This window comes from Sardina pilchardus, chromosome 4, assembly GCF_963854185.1.
Source record: "Sardina pilchardus chromosome 4, fSarPil1.1, whole genome shotgun sequence".
Lineage (NCBI taxonomy): Eukaryota > Metazoa > Chordata > Actinopteri > Clupeiformes > Clupeidae > Sardina > Sardina pilchardus.
Genome location: NC_084997.1, coordinates 16,353,314 through 16,374,395, shown reverse-complemented (window position 1 = coordinate 16,374,395; position 21,082 = coordinate 16,353,314). Strand labels below are relative to the sequence as shown.

Below are 21,082 nucleotides of genomic sequence, written 5' to 3'. Positions count from 1 at the left end.
CTACACCACATAACTAGTACATTTCTTATAATATGTATGGTAACAAATCTGATTATCCTGGTTTATGAAAAGGCCACATACATACAAACATGTCATTAACGGTATATTTACATTTCATCTATGTTGTTGTTAGTAAGTATTCTTACATGGGCAATTATTGTCAATTATGATGTTTGCTTGAATGGAAGTACCCACTGTTAGCTATGATATTCTCATGAACATATCTTGTTCATCATGGACCATTTATACTAACAGTGAGATTACGTTCTGTTCACATGCGATGCCCCTGGTGGCAGGGAGAGGAAGATCTCCTTAAAGCTATATTTGGAGCTGACATAATTGACTAAGGTGATATTGTGTTAAGTTAGGTTTTGAATGGGCTGTGCCCATTGTTCAGTATTTGTAAACAAAACTGACACCATATTGAAGTGAACTGGGACCTGCTGTGTAAAGCACCATTAAAAAAAAACAGAACACTTGTCTCTGGAAATGGGCATTTTGTATTTAAATGTTTCACGGTTTGAAAAGCTCCAGGCTTTAAGGATTTCTACTCCGCTAACTGCAATTGTGCAAATGCAAATGTGTCTTTGTGTTTATTCACAATGTGTTTGTCTGGGTGTTCAATGGAAGAGTGAAAACAGAAGGCTCATACTTTAATTTCTGTTTCCTGGAGAAACAGGATTAAAGGAGGCCTTGTATAGGTTGACCATTTCCTGGTGGGGATATCTTAAAGGAGAATACAAATTGGAAGTAAATAGAATGTACATTATACTCAGCTTGACCCTTTTATTGTTAAATATCGATGTGAACAGTGGCCATATTGGACTCTCCTTTAACATATCAGCTGGGAAATGGTGTATGAGATTTACCATCTTGTTTTAATTCAAAGATGGAAATCTTCACAGGGGAAAAAAACACTTTCAAGCTACATACACTCTGGTTTCACTATTACTTTCATCTACACTTATGATCAACACAAGGACCTATTGTTCTCAAAACAGTACATTGGATGTATGGAATGCGAAGGAGCATACCAGGACACACTGATTGTATTTTTGCGGGTTTCCTCGCATATGTCAGATGCCAGATATTTCTTGTCATCAGAAGCTAGACATTCTTGACAGAATCCTTTTAATATCAGGGGTGCCCCCTATTTCCACTTCGCCTCTTTTCCTTTTTTTCCCCCCCTGAATGATTTTATTCTTTTTCCCCCAAGAAAATCCCCGATAAGGGAAAAGCAGCTCCCGGGGGCCAGGGCTTGACTGGGGGATAGCGCTGGCAGTAGATACAAATATAGAAGTGGACATCTACGGCAGACTCGCAGGGAGGCAAACGAGACGAGCCGCGCTGTAAATCACACTCCAGTAGCTCTGTAACCATTAACGTCACGCACAGAGAATGTGTTAAGGGGGGAGGAAGCCTGGAGAAACCACCTGCAGAGTACAGTGGAGATGTTGAAGGAGGAAGAGATATTCAATGTATTTTGTAACCAGTCATACCACTTTTTCTACACACATCTTTCTATTTCTGTCGTACAGCAATAGCCAGTGCAGGAGACATTGCCGACAGACAGGGATAGAGAAGTTCAGAAGTGTCCTGTATGACTCCTTGCATTTCCATAGGTCATCGTGATGAAGCTACATACAACCGTAGCTGAGAATACTCATGGTGTTGGACTTTGTTTTTCCAGCTCTGATAGCTTGATTTGATCATGTCAGGTCTTCTGTAGAACATTCTAGAAGGTTTTGAAGTGGCCTTGTGATGGGGCTTTGTAAAGCAGCCTATTCTGGAGGATGTTTAGTCACGTTGGTGTCCAATCACGTTGGTGTGATCCACTGAGCCAGTGTTAGGGTCTCAGCAGCAGTTGGAAATAGTTGTTGCGGTGAAACAGATCGGCCAGAGGTCATTGGAGGGACATTTTTCTTGACTAGCTATTTTTAGGAAATAGCTTTGAAAATTCAGTTTTCTTATAATGTGTAGAGTATTTCATTGGAATTATGACCAAGATCTAGAAGAAAGGTTTTTTTTTTAAAATATATATATATATATATATATAAATGTATTGGATTTACCAAGCTCTAATGCCACTTCAGACCTTGCTGAACTAAAAGAACCAGTGTCAAGAGTATTGCCAGTAGGTCTGAGTATTGTCCTATCCGCTAGTTTCTATTTACCATCACAACAATGGGTTTAGCAGTAAATAAGAATAGCGGTGAGGTCATCTGGGTGCTTAGATGTTCTGGGCAGTGGCAGTTCAGAAGGCTATGTCAGTCAAACTCGACACGGGATTTCTATTATAGGCTCCTGTTCCCTCTCTGGAATAGAGAAATGGTCACCGCTAAAATCACCACTGATTACATTTCCCATAGTATTATTAAGGAGTATGAAGAACAGTCATTTGGGCTGAAAGATGTTTTTTTTTGTGCAAATGGTTCATTGCTTGAGTACAGGTTGGAATAGATTAGAGAAGCTTCTCTAAAGATTTAGGGTAATTTATAGCCTCTCAGAGCTGGAAAAAACACCATGCAGTTTATCTCAAAAAGTCTTTGTGATCCTTTCATGAAACCGCCGAGTTTGTCCTATATTTATAGTATGAGGAGGAGGAAGTGGTGACAACGACTCATCAGGTTACACAGCAGACCACTGTCTCTGGGGTTCAGGTAAATGTGTTAAAGCCGCAGGACGGCAATGATGAAACTATGCCCCGATGCTTCCTGAATGAACACCACCTGCCTGCTGTCCTTAATGGACAGATTAATAAACTGTCTAATTGTCAGTGGCTTGTTTTCAGACTAATTTGCCTTGCTCATCTAACACTTTACAGACAACTGATTTTGGAGTATTCCAAATCCCAACCTCCAACAAAAAGGAGGTCGCTCTAGTGATCAGAACATAACCTAGTGTTTGAGTAGAATTATGAAAAAATTAAGATAATTATTCTTTTTTTTAGTTATCAAGAGCTTCAATCCTAATATTGGCAGAGATTTGTTCATGTTTGCTTGCGTATCGTCCCTCTAAAACATTCCGAGTGCATGGGAACCTTTACTCTCTCATGGTCCATTGATCAGATATGTGTTTTATGGAAAGTCTGTGTCCCTGTTGTTGCCCTACTTCCTTTGACTTGATGACTTGATACTGTTTACAAACACTTAGAAAAAAAAAGAAAACTGATAAATTAGTATAAATGTTTTTGTGAGTTTGAGTAAAAGTAGGCTATTTTTAATGGGTTTATGGGTTCTGATCAACTTTGAATTGCAAGGTAAGACAAGATTCTCTAACAGTTCTCAGAGCTAAGTAAAACTTGTAATGCTCATTCAAATGACTTAGTAATATTCATATGATATAGATAGACTTGATCAAAAAAAGTGAATTATAAACCGAATGATCACAGTGTATTGATCCATTCATTCATTACAAGTGTAACATTATTGCTGGCAAGTAAATATCTTCATTTTACCTGTATGTTTCATTGTGGCATGTTAAATGTTAACGAAGACATATTACCTCATCCATCACTGTTGCTGGACCTGAATTCTGAATTCTGCCTCTTAGGCGGCAGCCGGTGGCGGTGCCCTGCCCACCCGTAAGGTCAGGAAGAAGGTCAAGGTGGACACCTCCAAATTCATGACTCCTTACCTGGCCCACAGCCAGAAGATGCTGGACCAGTACAGTCACGTAAGCCATGCATTCTACTACCTGCCCCTGAAAGCCCTTCTTCGCATCAGGGAACGACAACTAGGTCTATACCAATTACAGCAGTTTTAAAAAATATCACTCTACCTAATATGAATGACAACGTCCCTACATTGACTAACGATAACGGTATGAAGAACAATATCATTGGGGATCTCTAGCGCTCTTAGGGGAGCGTACCTATGTTCCCCAGGTCCTATGTTCCCCGGGTCCTATGTTCCCCACTTTGTATGAGACTGGGGAGCATAGGACCCTTTTTTTCTTAAATTATAAAAAGGGTCCTATGTTCCCCGCTTTTCCAAAAAAGGGTCCTATGTTCCCCGGTATGTATTGCACCCGGGGAACATAGGACCCTTTTGGGAAAAAACGGGGAACATAGGACCCGGGGAACATAGGGATGACCCCCGTTCGGAGTATGATGCAAGCATGGCTAACAATGCTAAGGTCATGTAGTTCTGTGATGCAAATCTTATTTACAGAACAAGTACCGTGAGGCCTACGAGAAGAAGGTGAAGGGTCTGCCTTATGCCATCTCCGCCGACACTCCGGAGCTGATTCGCATTAAGAAGGCTCAGGAGCAGCTCAGCGAGGTAGGCTACAGCACGTGGTTCTCAAACGTTTCACAATGAGTAGGCTTCCACCTCAGAGAACTATTTACTCTCCAAGTGCCACCATTATGACCAGCATTAAAATACAGTAGCCTAGCATGTTAAGTTTAAATATATTTCATATTGTACATACTATTTTGCATTGTTTTTTTTGTTTGTTTTTTTCAAGCAAGATAAATACTAGTTTAAATGAAAAAAATCATTATATAGTTATATAATTTGAAGTGATTATTTTAGTCTCATAAAAAAAAAACATTTTGGAGACTCCCATAGTACCACAACAGATAGTCCGCATACCGGTAGTGGTACCGGTACCACAGTTTGAGGACCACTGGGCTACAGTATTGAGGAAGTATTCATCCGCATACAGCACTTCCCATGCACTTCCGTCTCTTCCCTCCTCTAACCTCCTTCTTCTACACTCCTTCCTCCTGCCATATTTTGACTAGTACTGTAGGCCTACTTACTTATACTGTCTGCATTCTTATCCTCTAGTGACAGTGTTGACTAATGCGGAAGTAATTCCTAGCCAAGGCCTACTCTGCGCTGTAGCGTCAATGTTATTCCTCTTTCTGTAAATCGCTTAGGATAAAAGTGTTGCCTTCTGCTAAATTAATAAATGTAAAGCAAATATGTGTGGCTGAAAAAATGATCCCACCATGCTCTCCATTTTCATTATGTGGCATATGCCATAAAATAAGGTGACCAGATGTCCGAAACCAAAACCGGGGACATAATCCCAAAAATGTCGAAAAAACAGGGACATTTTCAGTTTGACTATCAATCTACTTGAAACAAGTTTTATTTTCCAAAAACGGGGACATAGGTAGATGTTCTGTATTTTTCCGGGGACAGGCAACCAAAAACGGGGACTGTCCCCTGAAACCGGTGACGGTTCTGGTCACCCTAACATAAAACCATATTCCATTCTCCAAAATGAATTGCAGTCATCTTTGCCCTGCTAAGCCTATTTAGAGGTTATACAGTAGGTCTGGATTAGGCCTTCTGCTTATACTATCTTTTGCTTCCAGGTCAAATACCGCATGGAGGGTTCCAAGGCTAGGACCATGAGCCAATATGATGGCGAGGCTCGTGAGATTGCCCACGTGAAGCATGTAACTGACCTGATCAGCAAAGTAGGTGTCCATTCACTGTGCAAAATGGTTTAAACTTCAGGGCAGACCTTCCAAAAATGTTGCGTTCCACTGATAAAAAACATTCAAATGTCCCATATTTTATCACTACAGGTTCTTTACAGGCAAAAGTGGGACGAGACAAAGGACCGCTATCTGCTGCCACCTGATGCTCCAGAGCTTGTTCTGGCTGTGAAGAATGCAGCAAACTACAGCAAGGTGGGTGCAAATCATCCAAAGGAAAGGGTGTTATCATCTACTATGCACACATATTCATAACTGTAGGTAAAGTCCAAAGGAATGAGGACACCAGATAGAAGCATCTATGAAAAGTTTAGCATCTATCTAACAGATTACAGATAGTCTTTAATATCCTTAGACTGTGTACTGTGACTTCTGTATACAGTACTCTGAGGATTGACTGGTCCTGTATTTGCTTTCCAGAAACTGTACACTGAGGCCTGGGATGAGGATAAGACCATGTATTATCCTTACAGTGACAGCCCTGAACTTCGCAGGGTTGCCAAAGCTCAGGAGGTCCTCAGTGATGTAAGTCGGCCATTTTGCCAAATGCTATATCATTTCTTTTTAACTGTGATGAGACCCGTTCATTGACTTTCCAATCACAGCATCATGTAAAAATGGATTCACTTTATACCCTCCAGATATTTCCTGCATGGGTTCTTCTCGATTAGTATATTGTCTTTGAAATCCCTCAGATGTTAGTGGTTTCAAGAAAGTATTAGGAAGTCATCAATTAAACTCCTCATGCCCTTTTCCCCTGCAGATCAACTACAAGAAGGGTCATGATGAGCGCAAGGCCAAGTATACATCCTTGGCTGAACCTCCGGAGGTGGAGCTGGCCAAGAAAGTCTTCACCCAGCGCAGTGATGTGAGTGCCCCCATCGGCTACAGCCCTCCTGGGCCTAGCATGCATGTGCTATTCCTGGGTCTGGTGTGGCATATTTAGATATGCCAGTGCAGTTTGTTTTAGAAAATGGGACATCTTGTAATTTATAATTTCATACTATTTATTTTATAACTATAACACACTTTATACATTATATTTTTATATATATCTGCATCAGATCTTTACCAGTGAACCGAATCATTTGTGCTTGGGTTTGCCAAGTTCTCTGTGGTGTACATTCTGTGGATGAGGCTTGAAATGCAGCTACAAATGACAACTTTTAGCTTTCCCTCTGACTGAAAAGGCCCACTTCATGGGCCATTATGGATTTTATCCTAATAAGCATTGTCCAGTCACAGCAGTTTTAAGCATGATTTCTTACAGTGAACTATATTATCGACTGTATGACAAGACATTTACCGGTAAGAGCAAGAATATATAACTATATACATATTCATACACAAATAGCTTAATGCAATAACATTATGCCCCAATCCTGGCCTAAACTAAATGAAGTGGAATGTAATATACTATTGTGAGTAAAGGCCGCAACCGGTATAACAGTTCTGAGCCGTCCCCTAGCAAGCGGGATGGTGGGAGAGTGTGTAATGTCCTGTTGGCTCAAGCTGTCACTCCCAGGCAGATGAGCCCATCAGCAAGCCATGGGCTCTGCAGTCCCTGAGAGAGGGACAGGGATATCTCCCACCTGCTGCCTGATATTAATAGGGAGTCACATATCGGTCCAGACTGTGCTAAGTAAAGGACAACAAAGGGCCACAGGCCAGGGAACATGACAGCGGAAAAACCCTCCTGTCTGTGTCACTGTACTGGATTCCATCCATAGCATGTTTCACCCATTGGGTGCAAAGAAAGCGTTTATAAAGTATGAAATGGAATATTAGTTCTTTCACTATAATTAATTCCATCCAAAGCTGTTTTTCCCCATACAGTGTGATAAAGTAACTGTAAATTCATATGATTGTGAGTTTTGATTACAGGGAAATATGAAATATAATATAAGTGCACTCTCTGACTAATAATTAATACAATCTATCTTTACAGCTCAAATACCATGAAGATTACAACAAGAATGTTAAGGGAAAGTGGTGTGAGACACCTTACTTTGATGTTGCCATCGCAAGACAGGCCATGGACAACCTTAGCTCTGTAAGTCCATGGAAATGTACACTGATATCAACCCTATTACTGAAAACATGTTGTTTTGTTATACAACTGTATGAATTATTTACTCATTCTTTACTGATTCATGCTTGTATTATCTTTCAACTACAGAAAAAATACACGCAGGCGTTTGAAGACATTAAAGACCAAATCTACTTCATGCAAACAGACACGCCAGAATACACCGCTCGCAAGAAGGCTGGTGACGCTGCAAGCTCGGTTTGTGTTTTAGTCTTTTCTTTATCCCTACCATGTCTCCAGGGGTACACACTCTTTCATTGTTGTATTCCCTTCCTCCTGTTTTGTCCTCATCACTTTTCAGCAAAGTGTCTGCTAAGCAAACATAAACATAAACACTATCAATAATGTAAGATTCTACAATTCCATGGAATATTCCAGATATTCTTTAGAACAGTCAACATTCTAGTCACATCGCAGTGTAACGACCCATACTGAAAGGCAACAGTCTTGAGCAGGTCAGAGAGAACTGTGGGAGGTCATGCCCCCCTGACACATGACCCTTTCTTTACATCAGCTTCTGCTGCTAAAACACAAAAGGGCAACCAGGATTAGTTGTCTAGCCAAAATATTAGCCTTGCATCAAAGAGGCTTTGAGATGCAATGCAAATGCAAGTGTTTACATATCAACAGCCTTAGATAGCAGCATTTTGAATCTTTTGGATTGAATATTTGAAACTGACATTGGTATTTGTGGTATCACTGTACCCCCCCCCCCCCCCCCCCACTAATCTGGTGCTTAACATTCTCTTTATAGGTCAAATACAAGAAGGACTACGAAAAGACGAAAGCCGTGGCTGGCTACAACGTTCTCCCAGCAACAGACAATCCCCTTCTCAGGCAGCTGAGATATGCTGGAACAATCCTCAGTGATGTATGTACCCAGTCCTCCATCAGTGTTACCATTGTGTTCTCGGTTTTTAGGTTCATATGAAAATCCCAAATTATAAATTGAGCATATACAGTGTAAGTCACAAATGTTCACTGAGACACCGAATGGAGCAATGCAAATGTAAACATCAGTACAAATTGTGAGATTGTAAACAAAACTAAACAAAACAAATTGATCAATTTAGTTCCTGCCATTAAATTCAGATCTCTACATACACATTGATATTAACTGATTGAAGCTGAAGGTTTTTGTTGTCCCTCTCTTGTTTAGAAAGTCTATAAAGCCAGCTATGAGAAATCACGGGGATCCAGCATCAACTACTGTGACACGCCCAAGTTCCACATGGATACTGTCCTCAAGCAGTTTACTGACGTGAGTAGGGAAGCTTGGTGAATTACTGTTATCTTCCCTGATCTTTTATTTAAGTGGGTGTTTAACTTTATATAAATGCAATCTCTTCTCTCTTCTCTTCAGGCGCACTATAAAGATAAGTATGAAAATGAGGTTAAAGGTCATTACGTCGGCAGCTATGAGGACATATACATGCTGCATTGTCAGAAGATGGAAGAAATTAAGAGCATTGTGAGTAACTCATTTTCTAAATTTCCCTTTGGATCAATTTCCCAAGTGTCTCTCTGTCTATCTGTCATTCTGTTTATCGGTAACCTCCCTCTCCTCATAGCAGTCAACATTTATTGAGTTCACATTTTATTTGTACTATTTTTTTGCAATAACATTATCAGTTTATATTCAGAGGGAAATATTGTCAATATATTCTCCCTTTCCCAGACAAATTATAAAGCAGATTATGAGGACATAAAGACAAGATGTTACTACCCCCAAACCATCACCCCAGGGTATGAAGCCATAAGGAAGGTTGGAGTGTGCAAAGATGTAAGTTGACACATATATCCTGTATATACAGTGTATTACATACGTTATGTATCTAATGAGAAAAATCCTGCCGTGGAGGTTGTTTTTATCTCTGTGTGGTTGCCTTTTTCAGAAACAATATCGCCAGCATCCAGACACAGTTAAATTCACTCAAGTGACTGACTCGCCTGTCATGGTGCAAGCTGGAATTAACGCCAAGCAACTAAGTGACGTATGTATCCTATATGCTCTTTTTCATTTACCCTTTGTATACACTGAAACATATATTGAAACTTGGCAGTGAGAGAGTAGTGAGAATAATGATGATGAATGATGAGACGCAGGGAAGCACTCAAAATGGTTGCCATGGCATTAGTGCTCTTTCATCTAGGATGTCTCTCTCACATCCAGCAGCATTCATTCATGGCCCAGCTGTCTTGCTCTGGATGCTATGGAAACCAGTGCAAGCAGCTTTTTATTTTTGGAAACGTCTTCGCTGATGGTCCAAAAATACACCAAGGAAAGGGCCAGTTAGTCAAGCAAAGAGGCTTTGTTAGAGAATCTATCAGTTTCTTGGGCAGCACTGCCACCTAGTGGAGCTCAGTGGTATCACTTGGAAATGTGCAGATCACTGCTTCACCATCTCTCCTCTGTGTTGTTTCCTGCAGATCAATTACAAATCAAAGTATGAAGAGACGAAGTTCAAATGCTACGTGCCTCCAGACTACCCCTTCTTCATTCAGTCAAGAGTCAACGCCTATAACCTCAGCGACGTAAGTATGGATACTTCCTGGTAATGTTGTTGTGTTTAATAATAGGCCCCTACTGCATGTGTACTTATGTACTCCTATAACTCTCTGTGTGAATATGCACCTCGCGTGTATGCTACATACATATGCAATAAACATGTGCTCCATGATTTTCAGACTTGTTACAAGTTTGACTGGGAGAAAACAAAAGCAAAGAAATTCGAGGTGAAAGGAGACGCCATTTCAATCCTCGCTGCCCGTGCCCATACAAATATTGCCAGCGATGTAAGTGTTCTGACCTGCACAATTTCAGTTAAATTAATTTTGCTCTGTCTGAATGGTCTGCATTGAACTTTTCTTAGTTTGTAGTTGATGACATTTGTTGCCGGTTGTGTTTGTTCTAGTTCAAGTACAAGAAGGAGTATGAGAAGAACAAAGGGCACATGATTGGTGCCCTCAGCATCAACGACGACCCCAAGATGTTGCACTCCATGCATGTGGCCAAGATTCAGAGTGGAGTAAGTTGCAGTTTAATCACCTTTAGGTCAGGAATGAACAAATCAGCATAGTCACAGTCAGACTGCAAATCTTTTTATGTATGTTAACTTATGCATACATTTATAACCTCAATGAGTGGGCAATCAAATCTGCATGTTCTTAAATATCTCCACAGCGTGAATACAAGAAAGACTACGAAAAGATGAAGACCAAGTACCATGCCCCCTTGGACATGATGACAGTCTCACTGGCTAAGAAGTCCCAGGCTATTGCAAGCATGGCTGGCTACAAAAAAATCCCCACCAACTACCTCATGCCCTACGATAGTTTACCAATGGCATTGGCCAAGCAAGCCAATTTCATCCAGAGTGACGTAAGGAATTTTCTGACCTGACTTTCCCACACTTGCCCTGCCCAAGTGTTAAAGAATACTTGACATACTAAATATCAATTAAATACAACATTAGCAGCTAGTGTCTCCTTTTGTATGCTATGTGTCATTGTCATTTATTCCCCAATTCATTCAAGTCTTAAAGTTATATTCCATAATATGGCACAAAAACCCAACCATTGTTGTACACTGTTTTTTGAATGACCACAAACTAATCTTCCAACTCCAGAATGAATATAAGTCTGACTACAACAACATGGTCAAAGGATCTCCTTGGGTTCCATTTGGGTCATTGGATGTTGAAAAATGTAAGAAGGCCGGTGAGATCCTTAATGAGGTAAGATGTACAGTAGTTTTAATGTCTAAACATGTATGTGATTTGACTGTGCTGCAGTGCATTGTGTATTTGATTTTGAGAGATCAGTATGTTGTTGTTTTAGCTAAGTCTCTGATATTTTTTGATCACAGAAAAAGTATAGGCAGCACCCAGATACCATTCCATTCACTGCTATCGATGACCATCCAGTCATGTTGCAGTCCAAAGTCAACCAGATGTTGAGGAGTGATGTAAGTTCTTCCCACATTCACATTCATGACTTCTCTTTCTAAAACTTCATATTTTTTTCCTCTGTGCAGAAGCCTCTGTGAATATACAATGTGCTTTTCCTTGTAGCTTCACTACAAAAAAGGTCTTGAGGAGATCCATCAGAAGTACTCCTTGCCTCCTGATGTCCCAGAGTTCCTTCAAGCCAAATGTAATGCTTACAACATCAGCAAGGTAGGCTAGAACTCTCTGGCTCCTCATGCTTTAGAGGAAGGTGGTCTTTGTGTTTCAGTGCTCACGTGACTGTTGTTAATTTGGAATTTCTGTTTTTCGTTCAGAATTATTACAAGATGGCTTGGGAAGAGACTATTGCAAAGGGGTATGATTTGCAACCTGATGCCATCCCTGTCAAGGCTGCTAAAGCAGCCAGACATGCAGCTAGTGATGTGAGTACCACACACACACACACGCGCGCACACACACACACACACACACACACACACACACACACACACACACACACACACACACACACACACACACACACACACACACACACACACATGATTCTGTATTGGGAAGGTAAACAATATTATTCAAATGAATCAGCTCCCATTTAAAACTGGTTTGGTTCTCTCTCAGTACCAATACAAAAAGGCGTACAACAAGGCGAAGGGCCAGCACATTGGCTTCCGCAACATTAAGGACGACCCACTACTGGTGCACTACATGGAGCTGGCCAAGATGCAGAGCGACAAGAACTACAAGAAGGACTATCACAAGTCCAAGCTGAAGTTCCACTCCCCTGTGGACATGATGAGTGTGGTGCACGCTAGAGAGGCTACAGCTAAGCAGACAAATGCCGGCTACAAGAAGATTATCCACCACTACAGCCTTCTGCCTGGTGCTATGAACCTGGAGTTGGCTCGTAACATGAGTACCATTGCCAGTGATGTGAGCCATTTTATAGTCAATGATTTACAATAACCAATATTTGAAATAACTTTATGTGTTGACATACATATTTTATGTTTTTCTTCAATCACAGTACAACTATAAACTGGACTATGAGAACTCAGTCAAGGGCTCCCCCTGGGTCCCTATTGGCTCTCTGGCGGTGGAGAAAGCCAAGATGGCTGCCGCCGCACTGGATGAGGCAAACTACAGGCAGCGCCCAGACACGATCAAGTTCACTTCGGTGCTGGAAACCCCAGTCAATGAGCAGGCCAAGCTCAATGCCTTGCAGCTGAGTGACGTAAGTACACACACACTTGAACAGAGCTGTTTTGAAAGAGATCTGTTCAAGCACCTTATGGCTTGAGAACTCAAACGCATATATGTGGTGTATGGTATGGATTTCCCATACAGATGACAGGGAAAGACAAACAAAATACTTATTTACATTGTCCCAGTTTGTAAAGTGTTCAATGGTCTTTGTGTGTTTTTTCTCCGCAGAGAGTGTACAAAGCCAGTGGTGAGAAGTTCATGCATACTTACAATCTCCCTGCAGACGCCCCAGTGTTCTTGCAGGCAAAGTATAATGCAGCCAGTGTCAGTGAGGTAAGTTTCTATGAACAGTTACAACCACAGCTAATGGATTCAATACAATGCACTTCCAATATACAATCATGGACATATCATTGTCTTTAAATTCTACTTTTGGTTATCGTTTCAGTCCTACTATAAACATGAATATAAGAAGGATCTGCTGAAAGGACATCACGTGAAAGAGGATGCCATTTCCATTATTGCTGCCAGGCAAGGCAGTAAAATAGCCAGTGATGTAAGTGCAAGACCATATACATTAGTCTGGAGCTGTAAAACTAAAAATGATATAACACTTTTTAAAATAACGATTGCTACCATCTACTCTTTCACAGTACAAGTATAAACTGGATTACAACAAGGCAAAGGGCCACCATATTGGCGTCACCAACATTAAGGACGACCCTCTGCTGACCCACTACATGGAGGTGGCCAAAATGCAGAGCGAGAAGAACTACAAGAAGGACTATCACAAGTCCAAGCTGAAGTACCACTCCCCCGTGGACATGATGAGTTTGACGCATGCTAAAGAGTCTTCAGCTAAGACGACAAATATCGGCTACAAGAAGCTTATCCATCAGTACAGCATTCTGCCTGATGCTATGAACCTGGAGTTGGCTCGTAACATGAATATCATAGCCAGTGATGTGAGTCATTTTATAGTCATTGATTACCAATAACCAATATTTGAAATAACTGTAAGTGTTGACATACATATTTTACCATCATAAAGTGAATATACAACCAAGTGATGTAAGTAATGTACAGAGTTTCAAGGTCAGAAATAACGCAGTTGGTGCACACTGGTTGTTGACATAAACAAAATCTCTCTCGACCCTAATCTTAAATTGTGGCAGATGCATGGAATTAGATACAGATTCCAATGTTAAGGGCGCAACGAAAGCAGTGATGAAGTGATCCTGACACACCCTCACCTTTACAGAATAACTACAGGTCTGAGTACAACAACAACTTCAGGGGCTCAGGATGGGTCCCCATTGGCTCTATAGACGTGGAGTTGGCGAAGGCAGCAGGCAAAGCTCTGGAGGAACACAGCTACCGCCAGCATCCCAGTAAATTCCAGTTTACCAGTCTGACAGACGCCATGCACATGGCCCTTGCCATGAACAACACCAAGATTCTCGACAAGGTCGGTGTCTTTAAACACAAAGCAAAGATTTTTTAAATGATTCTGACGCATAATATGTGTTATGCACATAAGAATTAATTGACCCTGGAAGTATAGAATAAAATTTGATGGCATAAGTGGGGATGGGTTTCCGTCCATGTGTATATTTCAGGCTTCATACAAAGCTTCAGGTGAGAAGTTCATGCACACCTACAACATGCCTGGAGATTGCCCAGAGTTCCTGCAGGCCAAGTTCAACGCACAGACAATGAGTGAGGTATGTAAAACTTGGACAACTACCTCTACATCTCCTTCTCTTGTGTAGTCCCCACCAGGGCTTTTAATAGCAAATCTGCTTGTAAAGTTATTGAGTTTTAACTGCTACATTAATTATGTTTATTTGATTTCTAGCATCACTACAAGCACAAGTGGCTTCAGGATATTGCCAAGGGTTATGACTTGAGACCGGATGCAATTTCAGTTATTGCTGCCAAGCACGGAAGACACATTGCCAGTGACGTGAGTTTGATTTGAATTGATCTGGTTTAATTTCTGATGGGCTACAGTCTTTTCACAGTAACCTGATGTTTATCCTTTAAAGTGACGTAATTCAGGGTCTTCATCTTCTTTAACTTCAGAAATATACTCTGTTCCTTTCATTGCTTTCATATCATGGCTTTGAGCTGATGGCCTTACCATACATTTCTTCTCCAGTTCCAATACAAGAAAGACTTTCAGAAGGCAAAGGGCCACCATATTGGCGTCACCAACATTAAGGACGACCCTCTGCTGACCCACTACATGGAGGTGGCCAAAATGCAGAGCGAGAAGAACTACAAGAAGGACTATCACAAGTCCAAGTTGAAGTTCCACTCCCCTGTGGACATGATGAGTTTGGTGCACGCTAAAGACGCTTCAGCTAAGCAGACCAATGCCGGCTACAAGAAGATTACCCACCACTACAGTGTCCTGCCTGATGCTATGAACCTGGAGTTGGCTCGTGCCATGAATCATGCCGCTAGTGATGTGAGTGCCAATCTGTGCATTTACAGAATGTGTAGAACATGTAAGACCTAAAGCTTTTTATTGTGTATATGAATATGTAACATTCTTGTAATATGTTTCTGTATTTTTCTAGTACGAATACAAGGCTGATTACAACTCCATGGTAAAGGGATCTCCATGGGTGCCCATAGGCTCTATGGCTGTAGAACTCGCAAAAGTCGGTTCAAATATCCAGAGTGAGCACAAATACCGCGTTCACCCCTCAAAGTACCCCTTCCACAGGCTGATGGACTCCATGGATCTGGTTTTGGCCACTTCCAACAACCAGATCATGAACAAGGTACAAGGTTCAATCTAGATATTCATCTTAAAATGTGTAAGATTATTATGGAAACCGATAAGTGCCTCATTTGTTGCTTAATCCCTTGTTTTCTATGCATTTCATTCCAGCAAGCCTACACTGCAGCTTGGGAGAAGGACAAGCTTAAGATCCACGTCATGCCTGACAGTCCTGACATAGTTCTGGCCAAGGCTAATGCAATTACAATGAGTAATGTAGGTACCTCTTCATTTTGCAGTAATTACTGTAGCTTTTGCTCAGACAATTTGCTCAGACAACAATTTAAAAATGTGAATAAATACCACACTGAGAAAAAAATCCAATGAGAAAAGTTAATTGCAGTCCCACATCTCTCTTATGCATTACATATTAATATTCTAAGTTTTTACATTTTCAAAAGTAGGTTTGAATAAATGTCTCTGCAAAGTATCTCACTTTCACGTGTCAGTGTTACAGAGCTCAGCTTTCTATCTGCGTTTGTTTTAGTCTAAATACATTGTTAATATATTAAATACAAGAATTTGTGCGTATTGAAATGGCAATGTTTGGAAGCAAATGCAATGCATACAATTTCCATTTCTATTGTATTAAACATTGTGTCTTATTGGTGTACATTTTTCATTATCTGCCTTGTAAATCCTGTGTTTCTCTCTCTAGAAACGCTACAAGGCTGGTGTGAGCGAGATGGCTAATGCAGGTTATCATCTCACAAAAGACGCCATTTCTATCTTGGCTGCGAAATCTGGCAGCACTATTGCAAGCGATGTGAGTGAACACGAATTCAATATTAATATATATTTTTATTCAAGCAATACATATTCTAGAGAACTTGTCACTGATGATAATACATTCTCTGTAATACCATTGTAGTACAAGTACAAGCTAGCTTTCCAGAAGTCAAAGGGCCACCACATCGGCGTCACCAACATTAAGGACGACCCTCTGCTGACCCACTACATGGAGGTGGCCAAGATACAGAGCGAGAAGAACTACAAGAAGGACTATCACAAGTCCAAGCTGAAGTTCCACTCCCCCGTGGACATGATGAGTGTGGCGCACGCTAGAGACGCTTCAGCTAAACAGACCAATGCCGGCTACAAGAAGATTATCCATCAATACAATCTTATGCCTGATGCTATGAGTTTGGAACTGGCTCGTACCATGAATCGTAGCGCTAGCGACGTGAGTGCAAATCTGGACCATTTCACAGAACATACATATACACAAAACCTAAAATGACAATAAAGAGTTAATTGAGCTTTTTCATTATTATTATTATTATTGTTATTATTATTATTATCAACATTTACATAATTTCATCTATTCCTTTTTCTAGTATGAATACAAGGCTGATTACAACTCCATAGTAAAGGGATCTCCATGGGTGCCCATAGGCTCTATGGCTGTAGAACTCGCAAAAGTCGGTTCAGATATCCAGAGTGAGCACAAATACCGCGTTCACCCCTCAAAGTACCCCTTCCACAGGCTGATGGACTCCATGGATCTGGTTTTGGCCACTTCCAACAACCAGATCATGAACAAGGTACAAGGTTCAATCTAGATATTCATCTTAAAATGTGTAAGATGATATATTATGGAAACAGATAAGTGCCTCATTTGTTGCTTAATCCCTTGTTTTCTATGCATTTCATTCCAGCAAGCCTACACTGCAGCTTGGGAGAAGGACAAGCTTAAGATCCACGTCATGCCTGACAGTCCTGACATAGTTCTGGCCAAGGCTAATGCAATTACAATGAGTAATGTAGGTACCTCTTCATTTTGCAGTAATTACTGTAGCTTTTGCTCAGACAATTTGCTCAGACAACAATTTAAAAATGTGAATAAATACCACACTGAGAAAAAAATCCAATGAGAAAAGTTAATTGCAGTCCCACATCTCTCCCAAGATTCACATAATATGTCAGTGATACTTACACAATAGTCATTTTCTTGAGATGAAAGATGTTTATTTTATCTGTCTAGAAACTGTACAATCTTGCCAATGAACAAGCTAAGAAGAAGGGTATCCACGTGGATGCTGAAGCTATTGCAATCAAAGCCGCTAAGAACTGCACAACTATTGCCAGCGATGTGAGTAAAGTTGTAATTGTCCCTATGTCCTCATGCATTAAATATCCAAATTAATATTGCTCAATCAACTATCCTTTTAATATCCAAACATTTCATCTGTTTTCTGATGGGTTTTTTTGTAGTTCAAGTATAAGGCCGGCTACCGCAAGCAGGTTGGCCACCACATCGGGGCTCTCAGCGTCCAGGATGATCCACTGCTCATGCTGGCCTTGAACTCGGCCAAGATTGCTAGTGATGCTCTTTACAAGAAGGACTTCCACCATTCCAAGACTAAGTTCAATCTACCTGTGGACATGATGGCATTTGAGCTGGCTAAGAAGAATCAGATTCAGGTCAACGATGCCCACTACAGAACTCGCCTTCACAACTGGACCTGCCTGCCTGACTCCAGTGATGTTGTCCAGGCTAGACATGTTTATGACATACAAAGTGAAGTGAGTTTGATTTTATAGTTACTGATGCATTACAATATACATTTATATTGTAAAGTTAGTCAACAGGCAAAGTTCTCATGCACAAACTAAAGCCATCATGTGGAATGTCCTCTTTTAGCTAACCCACCAATGTTTGGGCTGATGATCTAGCTCATGGTATTATATATTTGCAAATGTGTGTTTTGCAATTATATGATCTTCGTTCAGACTTAACACTTTGTCCATCATTTGAATGAATTAGGGCCCAAAGTCTTTGTGTATCCTTTGATAATGTATAGTACAACTATAAAGCCAGAGATGATAAAAGAATTCTGCAAAGCATTTCCTTCAATTCCCTCTGTTCTTTCCTTGTTTCTCCAGGCTGTTTACAGGGCTGATTTCAAAAATCAGCAAGGTACAGGATGGGTCCCCATTGGCTCACTTGATGTTGAGTTAGCGAAAAAATCTGGAGAGATCCTGACTGATGCATTGTACCGTCAGCACCCCAGCAACTTCAAATTCACCAGCAAAACTGATGCTATGCCAATTGTCCTGGCTAAAGCTATGAATAGCAATATTGACAAGGTATCACACTTCCTTTAGAGCAAATTCTCCATATAAGTGTATATGGAAGAATCAGGCAATATTGCTTATAAAGTGATTGCTGGCAGTCAGTCCTTTGTCTTTGATTTCATGTCTGTATTTCATTTCACAGCAAAGTTATGTGAAGGCTTGGGATGAGGATAAGACAAAGATCCATATCATGCCAGATGCAATGGAAGTGGTACTGGCCAGACAGAATAAGGCAACCTACAGTGAGGTAAGAAAGGATCAAAGAGAATAAAAAAATATAATTAGTTTATTTTTGTTTTTTTCTTAATGTAATAAACATTGTACAGTATATGTTACAGATGCTGGTTTCAATATGCATAGATCATTATTGGATGTTAAACCTCATAGTTCCTATGTTTCATGTTTTTTCCCTAGAATCACTACAAAAAAGCTTACCTAAATGAGAGAAAGAAGGGCTATGACTTGCGCAATGATGCCATTGGTATCAAAGCTGCCAGAGCAGCCAGGGACATTGCCAGTGATGTGAGTATTTCAAATCGCACAATTCATGTTTTTTAATGATGTATGTCGTATACAGTACAAACACATATTTTTAAATCAAATTACTTATTTTTCCTTAGTACAAGTACAAGACCGGCTACCGCAAGCAGGTTGGCCACCACATCGGTGCCCTCAGCGTCCGGGATGATCCACTGCTCATGTTGGCCTTGAACTCGGCCAAGATTGCTAGTGATGCTCTTTACAAGAAGGACTTCCACCATTCCAAGACTAAGTTCAATCTACCTGTGGACATGATGGCATTTGAGCTGGCTAAGAAGAATCAGATTCAGGTCAACGATGCCCACTACAGAACTCGCCTTCACAACTGGACCTGCCTGCCTGACTCCAGTGATGTTGTCCAGGCTAGACATGTTTATGACATACAAAGTGAAGTGAGTTTGATTTTATCGTTACTAGTGCATTACAAGTTAGTCAACAGGCAAAGTTCTCATGCTCAAACTAAAGCCATCATGTGGAATGTCCTATTTTAGCTAACCCACCAATGTTTGGGCTGAAGATCTAGCTCATGGTATTATATTTGCAAACGTGTGTTTTGCAGTCATTAAATGACCCTAAGTCAGACTTCAGACTTTACACTTTGTCCATCATTTGAATTAGGGCCCAAAGTCTCTGTGTATCCTTTGATAATGTATAGTACAACTATAAAGCCAGAGATGATAAAAGAATTCTGCAAAGCATTTCCCTCAATTCCCTCTGTTCTTTCCTTGTTTCTCCAGGCTGTTTACAGGGCTGATTTCAAAAATCAGCAAGGTACAGGATGGGTCCCCATTGGCTCACTTGATGTTGAGTTAGCGAAAAAATCTGGAGAGATCCTGACTGATGCATTGTACCGTCAGCACCCCAGCAACTTCAAATTCACCAGCAAAACTGATGCTATGCCAATTGTCCTGGCTAAAGCTATGAATAGCAATATTGACAAGGTATCACACTTCCTTTAGAGCAAATTCTCCATATAAGTGTAAATGGAAGAATCAGGCAATATTGCTAATAAAGTGATTGCTGGCAGTCAGTCGTTTGTCTTTGATTTCATGTCTGCATTTCATTTCACAGCAAAGTTATGTGAAGGCTTGGGATGTGGATAAGACAAAGATCCATATCATGCCAGATGCAATGGAAGTGGTACTGGCCAGACAGAATAAGGCAACCTACAGTGAGGTAAGAAAGGATCAAAAATAATTAAAAATATATAATTTGTTTATTTTTATTTTTTCAGAGACAGATACTGGTTTTCATCTGCACTGATCTTTATTGGATGGCAATCTTCATATTTGCTGTTTTCTCACGTTTTTTTTCCTAGAATCACTACAAAAAAGCTTACATAGATGACAGGAAGAAGGGCTATGACTTACGCAACGATGCCATTGGTATCAAAGCTGCCAGAGCAGCCAGGGACATTGCCAGTGATGTGAGTATTTCAAATCACACAATTCATGTTTTTTAATGATGTACGTCGTATACAGTACAAACACATATTTTTAAATCAAATTACTTCTTTTTCCTTAGTACAAGTACAAGACCGGCTACCGCAAGCAGGTTGGCCACCACATCGGTGCCCTCAGCGTCCAGGATGATCCACTGCTCATGCTGGCCTTGAATTCGGCCAAGATTGCTAGTGATGCTCTTTACAAGAAGGACTTCCACCATTCCAAGACTAAGTTCAATCTACCTGTGGACATGATGGCATTTGAGCTGGCCAAGAAGAATCAGATTCAGGTCAACGATGCCCACTACAGAACTCGCCTTCACAACTGGACCTGCCTGCCCGACTCCAGTGATGTTGTCCAGGCCAGACAGGTGTACGAAATGCAGAGTGACGTAAGTTTTTCAGAATTGTTATGTACGATGATTCATTCTGGATTTGTATTTGTCTACCATACAAGTAATCACATTTTCATTGTAAATACATTCACAATAATTTCTGTAAAAAACTACTT

General features: G+C 40.6%; 1 protein-coding gene across 8 annotated transcripts in view; it reads left to right on the top strand.

Annotated features, from left to right (window-relative positions):
- Positions 1–21,082, top strand: part of neb (nebulin) — a 60,638-nt gene that overhangs the window by 1,806 nt on the left and 37,750 nt on the right. For all 8 annotated transcript variants that reach the window (XM_062534364.1, XM_062534367.1, XM_062534365.1 and 5 more), the window contains exons 4-50: positions 2,592–2,660; positions 3,553–3,675; positions 4,173–4,283; positions 5,333–5,437; positions 5,549–5,653; positions 5,879–5,983; positions 6,222–6,326; positions 7,407–7,511; positions 7,638–7,745; positions 8,302–8,418; positions 8,707–8,808; positions 8,911–9,018; positions 9,226–9,330; positions 9,443–9,541; positions 9,978–10,082; positions 10,236–10,343; positions 10,463–10,576; positions 10,732–10,929; positions 11,177–11,284; positions 11,416–11,514; positions 11,621–11,725; positions 11,830–11,937; positions 12,134–12,445; positions 12,540–12,746; positions 12,947–13,051; positions 13,167–13,274; positions 13,372–13,683; positions 13,980–14,186; positions 14,338–14,442; positions 14,577–14,684; positions 14,880–15,191; positions 15,304–15,510; positions 15,621–15,725; positions 16,168–16,275; positions 16,381–16,692; positions 16,847–17,053; positions 17,168–17,272; positions 17,494–17,601; positions 17,724–18,035; positions 18,396–18,599; positions 18,730–18,834; positions 19,002–19,109; positions 19,208–19,519; positions 19,865–20,068; positions 20,199–20,303; positions 20,446–20,553; positions 20,652–20,963. In XM_062534364.1, the coding sequence (XP_062390348.1) occupies positions 2,592–2,660; positions 3,553–3,675; positions 4,173–4,283; positions 5,333–5,437; positions 5,549–5,653; positions 5,879–5,983; positions 6,222–6,326; positions 7,407–7,511; positions 7,638–7,745; positions 8,302–8,418; positions 8,707–8,808; positions 8,911–9,018; positions 9,226–9,330; positions 9,443–9,541; positions 9,978–10,082; positions 10,236–10,343; positions 10,463–10,576; positions 10,732–10,929; positions 11,177–11,284; positions 11,416–11,514; positions 11,621–11,725; positions 11,830–11,937; positions 12,134–12,445; positions 12,540–12,746; positions 12,947–13,051; positions 13,167–13,274; positions 13,372–13,683; positions 13,980–14,186; positions 14,338–14,442; positions 14,577–14,684; positions 14,880–15,191; positions 15,304–15,510; positions 15,621–15,725; positions 16,168–16,275; positions 16,381–16,692; positions 16,847–17,053; positions 17,168–17,272; positions 17,494–17,601; positions 17,724–18,035; positions 18,396–18,599; positions 18,730–18,834; positions 19,002–19,109; positions 19,208–19,519; positions 19,865–20,068; positions 20,199–20,303; positions 20,446–20,553; positions 20,652–20,963 (7,110 nt within the window). The remainder of the gene's footprint in view (positions 1–2,591; positions 2,661–3,552; positions 3,676–4,172; positions 4,284–5,332; positions 5,438–5,548; positions 5,654–5,878; positions 5,984–6,221; positions 6,327–7,406; positions 7,512–7,637; positions 7,746–8,301; positions 8,419–8,706; positions 8,809–8,910; positions 9,019–9,225; positions 9,331–9,442; positions 9,542–9,977; positions 10,083–10,235; positions 10,344–10,462; positions 10,577–10,731; positions 10,930–11,176; positions 11,285–11,415; positions 11,515–11,620; positions 11,726–11,829; positions 11,938–12,133; positions 12,446–12,539; positions 12,747–12,946; positions 13,052–13,166; positions 13,275–13,371; positions 13,684–13,979; positions 14,187–14,337; positions 14,443–14,576; positions 14,685–14,879; positions 15,192–15,303; positions 15,511–15,620; positions 15,726–16,167; positions 16,276–16,380; positions 16,693–16,846; positions 17,054–17,167; positions 17,273–17,493; positions 17,602–17,723; positions 18,036–18,395; positions 18,600–18,729; positions 18,835–19,001; positions 19,110–19,207; positions 19,520–19,864; positions 20,069–20,198; positions 20,304–20,445; positions 20,554–20,651; positions 20,964–21,082) is intronic.